Source organism: Cryptomeria japonica, chromosome 7 (genome assembly GCF_030272615.1).
Source record: "Cryptomeria japonica chromosome 7, Sugi_1.0, whole genome shotgun sequence".
Taxonomy (NCBI): domain Eukaryota; kingdom Viridiplantae; phylum Streptophyta; class Pinopsida; order Cupressales; family Cupressaceae; genus Cryptomeria; species Cryptomeria japonica.
The window spans coordinates 843,438,907-843,446,674 of NC_081411.1; the positions used below are offsets into that span (position 1 = coordinate 843,438,907).

Sequence of the window (7,768 nt, forward strand, 5' to 3'; positions counted from 1 at the left end):
GAGAAACCGCGGAATTAGTCCCTAGTTTTGTCGAAAAGAAGAGTATTTTCAACGCTATAATTACACTCAACGAACCAGGAAATTTCGCAGAAACTTCAAATATCTAAGAATTTCATTCGATCTTCTTTCCCCATTAGTTCTCGTGAATTTCCTCGTAAATTTCACGATTTCACATTTAAGTGTATTTTATGGTGCAACGCGTCTAAACCTTCAACTAAAATTTATATATACAACAAGTTCCTGCGCTGAAGACACCTACCCCAGAACATTAATACATCCAATCTCTGCAAAATCTGTGTCGAAATAATAGCACTTCCAATTTCATCACAATTCTACAAAATGTTTGTCCCTGGCGGGAAGAATCCAGATGCTTATATTTACGTTGGCCCGCTTAACAAGGATTCAGATTTAAATTCTTTCGTTGGCCCTCCAAACGATGAGGAGCGTGGGGATAATGAATGGAACGATTATCTTCTAATGGCGGGAGTATTGTCTCTATGTATGCTTATCTCCATCTTTGTTATTTTGTATTACGTCTACTTCCGAACGGATTCCCATGCAGAGAACCGGCGGCGGCTGAGGTCCCGGATTTCGAGAGTTCGTGGGTTTTCTTTGAGAGGAGGAGATGAACACTTTTGTTCTCCGGCGACACAAGGTTTATGCAGGGAAGTCGTAGATGCCCTCCCGGTTTTTGTCTACAAGCCGGAAAATTTCAAGGACGGATTAAGCTGTGCTGTTTGTCTGAGTGAATTCGAGGAGAACGAAAAAGCCAGATTACTGCCCAACTGTAATCATAGCTTTCATGTGGAGTGTGTTAATATGTGGTTTTATTCCCATTCCACTTGCCCTCTTTGCAGAGCCAACGTTGAAAAGCAGCCTGATCAGTCTGTCCAGTCTGGTAATAGAGCGGTAGAGATTTCAGTCATGGAAGAAGAAACGGGGATAGATCAGAAGACTGTAGAAAGCAGTAGGAGTGGAGAAGACCAGGTGGAATGCATTAATGGCGAGTGTAACAATGTTAGTATTGATATCCCACCTAGGGAAAAGTAAAGTTCTTTATATATACCTAGTGTTTCTACATGATGGTAGTTGTTCAGGGGAAGCCAACAGAGTCTATATCATCGGTCACATGTTCGACTCACGTTAGGGAAGGTAAAAAAGGTACATACGGTTTGGTTTTCAGTTTTGTGTAGACGAGAGATACAATATTGTCTCGAACTTTCGATGTCATTTTACGAAGGATGAGACGACCTTTCGATTCACTTTAATAAGGAATCGGCATTAATAAACTAATAATAGTCGATTGATTTGTAAGGTTTTGAGATACATTATATAGTTTAATCTTTTCATTTACATATAAATAAAATAAAAATGTGTGTATTTGAATTAAGTGTTGTACATATTGTAAGTTTTAATTTTAGTATTTGTTGAGTAATTTGTAAAATTCAGGTTCTCATAGTAAAGGTATCACACATGGAAGAAATATTAAGGTCTTTCTATCTCTTCTTTCTATCTCTTTGTATTTATTGTATGATATGTTTTAGACTATGCATGTCATGTAAAATGTTTCATAGATATGAGAATTTGTAGTACCTCTTCTTCAATCAGACTTTCTAAACTTATGTTTGATTTCAGTTGACTTTTCACTAGATACATTACATTGTGATATGCTTTAATTTGAGTTGCAGTGTATGTTTTTCATTCAGTATTTCCTTATTGATGTTTAACTGCGATTTTATTGGATTACTGACATGGAGTGACATATTTATTTTATACGTACGATAAGCTATATACATGCTTCGTGTTTGTAAGTGTATGGAGTGCGAGGAGATGATTTTCCTTCACTCACTTCAGTGAGACAGGGAACATCACGATTCTCCTTCACCAATGTGTTTTCTGTGGTTGTATATATATGCATATATGGTTCATTGATGCAAGGAATTGCAGGTACAAGTATCGTGTAGGTTGGGGTATCATCTCCACCTAGCTTCATAGGTCTGAGCGTACCTTACTGATCTGATGGAAGTGGAGGAGATAGTCCTAAGACCTACGTTTTACCCTAGTCATGCTCAAAGTGAGCGTCTTAGTCATTCATCAGTTTATTTGATATGCAAGTTGTGTGTTTATTTGAGTTATTTTAGTTGCGTATTATGCGTTTGGTAAAATTAATTATTAAATCTTAAAGTATTTAATTAGATTAAATGTGTTTTATGCATTGGTAAATAAAAGAGATTAAATTAAATAGTACCCATTTTTGTGATTAGTCGTTAAATCAATTTTTTTAATTTATTAACTTAGCAAGTGGGATTAAATGATCATTTCCAAATTGTAAATTAAATGTGTTTTACATTGGGAAAAGTTTAATTCGAAAGTAAAAATAAATAGATAAAATCTTTTCTTCCTCATTGACTTTTAAAAATGTAAATTGGAGTTTTAAATAAAGGAAGAAAATCAAATTTTGGAGAGAAAAAGTTTTTTTCATTTTAACTTTATGAAAAGGATATGATTGGTCAAAAACAATTTCAACCTAAAATAATTTTAGGTTAAAATTGTTTATAAAACCATCTTCTTTCACGGGAATGGGGGAGGAGAAGTTTTGGAGGAAAATTTTGCTCATCGCTATTTGAAGGAATTATTCAGTTGCAGGTGGAGCTCTTCTTACAAACACTACCCGGATTGCTTATTGAGGTTGGGTTCTTGTTATTTACCTCTATTTTGAAATTTAATTATTTTGAGGAAATCCTTGTGTGTGTGTGGTTGTTATTTACATCTTGTAAGTTTTAATTTTAGTATTTATTGAGTAATTTGTAAAATTCAGGTTCTCATAGTAAAGGTATCACACATGAAAGAAATATTAAGGTCTTTCTATCTCTTCTTTCTATCTCTTTGTATTTATTGTATGATATATTTTAGACTATGTATGTCATGTAAAATGTCTCATAGATATGAGAATTTGTAGTACCCCTACTTCGATCAGACTTTCTAGACTCCTGTTTGATTTCAGTTGACTTTTCAGTGGATACATTATATTGTGATATGCTTTAATTTGAGTTGTAGTGTATGTTTTTCTTGCAGTATTTCTTTATTGATGTTTAAATGCAATTATATTGGATTACTGATGTGGAGTGACATATTTATTTTATGCGTACGATGAGCTATATACATGATTCATGTTTGTAAGTGTATGGGGTGCAAGGAGATGCTTTTCCTTCACTCACTTCAGTAAGACAGGGAACGTCACAATTCTCTTTCATCGGTGTTTTTTTTGTGGTTGTATATATAAGCATATGTGGTTCGTTGATGCAAGGAATTGTAGGTACAAGTATTGTGTAGGTATGGGGTATCGTCTCCACCTAGCTTCCTAGGTCTGAGCGTACCTTATTGATCTGATGGAAGTAGAGGAGATAGTCCTAAGACCTACGTTTGACCCTAGTCGTGCTCAAAGTGAGCGTCTCAGTCGTTCGTCAGTTTCCCTTTATTTGATATGCGAGTCGTGTGTTTATTTGAGTTATTTTAGTTGCATATTATGCATTTGGTAAAATTAATTATTAAATCTTAAAGTATTTAATTAGATTAAATGTGCTTTTATGCATTGGTAAATAAAAAAGATTAAATTAAATAGTACCCCTTTTTGAGATTAGTCGTTAAATCGATTTGTTTAATTTATTAACTTAGCAAGTGGGATTAAATGATCATTTCTAAATTGTAAATTAAATGTGTTTTGCATTGGGAAAAGTTTATTTGAAAGTAAAAATAAATAGATAAAATCTTTTCTTCCTTATTGACTTTTAAAAATGTAAATTGGAGTTTTAAATAAGGGAAGAAAATCAAATTTTGGAGAGAAAAAGTTTTTTTCATATTAACTTTATGAAAAGGATATGATTGATCAAAAGGAAATTCAACATAAAATAATTTTAGGTTAAAATTGTTTATACAACCATATTCTTCCACGAGAATGGGGGATGAGAATTTTTGGAGGAAAATTTTGCTCATTCCTATTTGAAGGAATTATTAAGTTGCAGGTGGAGCTCTTCTTACAAATACTACTTGGATTGCTTATTGAGGTTGGGTTCTTGTTATTTACCTCTGTTTTGAAATTTAATTGTTTTGAGGAAATTCTTGTGTGTGTGTGGTTGCTTTCTTTGTTTGAAAACTCCATTTTTTGTTAAAAATGAAAGGAGTGTTTAAATTTGGTATTGAATCCTTTTATGTTTGGTTTGAAATCAATTTCTTGTTTAGGGCAAAAAGAATTCGTTTCAGATTAGTTTTGTGAATCTTTCCTGTGTTGAAAACCAAAAAAAATCATTTTTAAATCTTTCTATTTAGAGTTAAATGTAAAAATTAGTTTACTTATTATAGTTTTGATTTGGGAAAAATTTATTATTTGTTCAATTTCACTCCTGTATGGAGTTATGTTGGCAAAATTTTGCCAAATTTGGTTGCTTGGGAGTGGAAATGTTGTTTTAAAATTTATCCTCCCTTTGTTAAATTGGTCTCAAAAAAAATTTCTGAGTATGCTTGTTTTGAGACTTGAGTTTTTTTTGTTTTTTTTAAATTTAGTTTTGCTGTGAAATTTTGTTTTTTTTGTTTTTGATAGGTAATAGGTTGTAGCCGCAATATTTTGAATTATTATTATTATTATTATTATTATTATTATATTGACCCAAGACCTTCCCCATCCTATGGAAGGCCAAGAGTCACAACTTAGAATTCCACTTTAGGTGTCCCTATTGGAAATTGAATTTGGGTCTCCACAGTGAGAACCGAGTGTTTTAACCAGTTAAGCTCAACCCCTTGGACAATTTTGTTGTGAAATTTAATACTTAGAAAAATTTAGTTTTGAGTTCTCTATTTCTATAGGGGATGATGTTTTTTTTTATTATGTAAAAAAAAAAAATTAAAAAAAAATATTTTATTATATCGTGGTGCATGGGGGAGCCATGGGATCGACCCCACAACACCACGGTGGGGGAGCATTGTGCAACGTTTACCCCACTGTATGTGGGAGTGATGTTTGCACAACGTAGTCCCCACATACAGTGGGTAGCATTGTTTGCACAACATTGTCCCCACCATATGTGGGGAGTGTTGTGCAAGCAACGCCTCTCCCATACGTGAGGGTTTAATAAAAGGTTTTTTAATTATTAATTTTATTTTTATTTTTTAATTTTATATATATATATATATATATCTGTGTGTGTGTGTGTGTAAATGAAAGTTTATTAATTAAAGTAATTTTATTTAAGTTTTTATTTTTATATTTATAATGGCGAGTGAAAGAAAAATATATTTATATGGATAATGGTTGTTTTGAATATTTTTATATTAAATCAATGTAGTTTTCCTTTATGGACTAATTATCTATTGTATTGAGCAACTTTTTAAATAGATTGTTATCGAATTAATTTAATCAAAATTATTACTATTGTAATTGTGGAAATTATTTTAGTAATTTAACTTATGTCCAAATTTAGAATTGTAATGAACTTGGTCAAATGAGATCGATAGAAAATAACATAACCTGATTTCTCATATATTTATATTATGATGTTTTTCCTATTTGCCTATTTGATTGGCTTGTGAATGAGTTGTGCAAATCATTAAGTTATTTGTTTAAGTAATTTGTTTGTGTTGCTTTTCTCTACTAGTTTTGTTTCGTGATTTGAGTGTATTCTTGAGTTATCTCAACCTAAATGTTAGGGTTGTGTGACCAAGTGAACTATTATTGTGTCTGAACTCTATGAGCATGTGTGATATTGTGTGTCATACCCTAGGGTTCGATTGGGTTTGTAGTGTCGTAAGGAAGAGCGGCTTTCGATTGGGGCCCATGCCCAAAGTGGTTAGCAGGGTAACCCATTGAGAGTTTGCTTAAGTAAGTGATAAATTAATAATATTTAGGGATCTTGGTAGATGAAACATGAAATAAGATAATTATTCCTTGCTCATCGTTCAGTGCTCTAAATACATACTCAGGATGCAATGAGAAGGCCTGGAATGGCAAATCAACAACCTTGTCCTCACGAAAGGATTGTTGGGTCCACATGAGACTTGGATGGGGCCGGGGATTCAGGAGAGGTTACCAGGATAACCCATGATGGGGGCCGAGACCTATGGAGGCCTGCTAGGATAGCCATACCAAGCTATGTGATGACACTCTTCCCTTATGATCATGTGTTTGTAGTCTTGTTGTTTTCACCCGATTTAATGTGTAGTCATGTTCTGCGAGTTTACTTCTCATGAGTCATTCTGATGTTGTGAGTTCGATCATGTGTGTGTGCATGCCTATAGGTTGCTAGTGGGTCATAGTGTTATCTCCTAGCACAGAGGGATGGTTCTTTTGAGCCACATGGCCGGGTGGTAGTGCCACTTATCATCGGTATCATGTTCGCTTCCTTCTTGCGAGGGTTGTCTTTGTAGGTGTTCCAGATGCTCTTTGGTATTGATCATCTTCTTGTTCCAGTTGGATTCCCTTTGTACTCATTGGATTCATTATCGTACCTATTTGAACCTTATGAGTTCAGTTGTATCATTTGTATTATTATGCCTTCTTGGCATGTTATAAACTATGTAATTCATTATATGATATTCTATTTAATTCATATGTTATCCTATAATTTAAATACAATGTAATTGAGATATTATAAGTTGTTAGACTTTGTAATGGTAAATATGGGGTTATTGAATGAATTATTGCAGTAAACTTGATGTATGTAATCATTAGTATGTAATGAAATCAAATACAAGTATGTAATTTTAAGCATGTCTAATTCAGTTCTTTAAATGAATATCATTGCAATGTATTAGGGATAGTTAACATGCATCATAAGTGGATAAGTGAACCTTATGCTTTTAGTTTCTTTTTAAAGTAATCTTCGTTGGAAACCCTTTAGGATAATGGTTAAGTCTTCCTCTTGTGTAATTAATCAATGCAATGTTATAACTTAATGCACCTTAATGATATGTTATGTTTAAAAAAAAAAAAATCCGCTTTTATTCGTATGCTTTAATGTGATCCTTTAGGGTTTCTTGGCGGGGCATTACAAAATTTATAAGGTGCATAAAAATATGTAAAAGCACTATAGAAATGGAGTTTTTATGAACTATTTAAAGCATGGTGTTTGATTGAATTTAATTGTAGTCATGTGTAAGAGGGTGTAAGAGGTAATTTGTTCTCTTATAGGAGAAATTACAAATTTCTTCTAAAACCCTTGAGAATATGGACTAATTAAATAATTTGTGAGGCGTAGCACATATAGAAGGGGTATATGGATCTAATTTGAACTATATGGACCAAGACTTGCCTCATGGTTTGAGGCCATAGTTTTGGGAAACCTTTTTTGTTTCCTTATCTCCTTGGCCCATAATATGATGGCATTAGATGGGGATTGCATGGTTAATTTATGTGGGATCATGTTCTTGATATTTCTCTAGCTACCTAGTGTTTATGTCTACTAAATAACTTAGCTCAAAAATTATATTCTATTTTTTTTACATTGAAAGTTAATGCACTAGGTGTGCTTTTGAGATTGGTTTTTCCTTCTAGAGATTTTTCGAAGGTATATCTTCTACCTCTTACCATTAATTTTCTAAATTGTCTTCATATTTGGTATTACTTGCATTGTTTAGATATCTAAGGTCAAGGTGGGTCTAGGTTTTATTTCCTTTCATTATTTAAACTATTAAATCTATAGTTCACCTTTTGGTAAATTGCCTCATTTTTTGGTACTTTATCCACTTACCTATAATCTCCAAATTATTCAATAGATTG

The 7,768-nt window shown here is 32.9% G+C and overlaps 1 protein-coding gene across 1 annotated transcript; it reads left to right on the forward strand.

Annotated features, from left to right (window-relative positions):
* The first annotated feature begins 339 nt into the window (after window positions 1-339).
* LOC131074302 (RING-H2 finger protein ATL2) lies at window positions 340-1,050 on the forward strand. Its single transcript, XM_058010901.1, has one exon. It carries the CDS (start codon window positions 340-342, stop codon window positions 1,048-1,050), a length of 711 nt encoding a protein of 236 aa, XP_057866884.1.
* The last annotated feature ends 6,718 nt before the right edge of the window (window positions 1,051-7,768 follow it).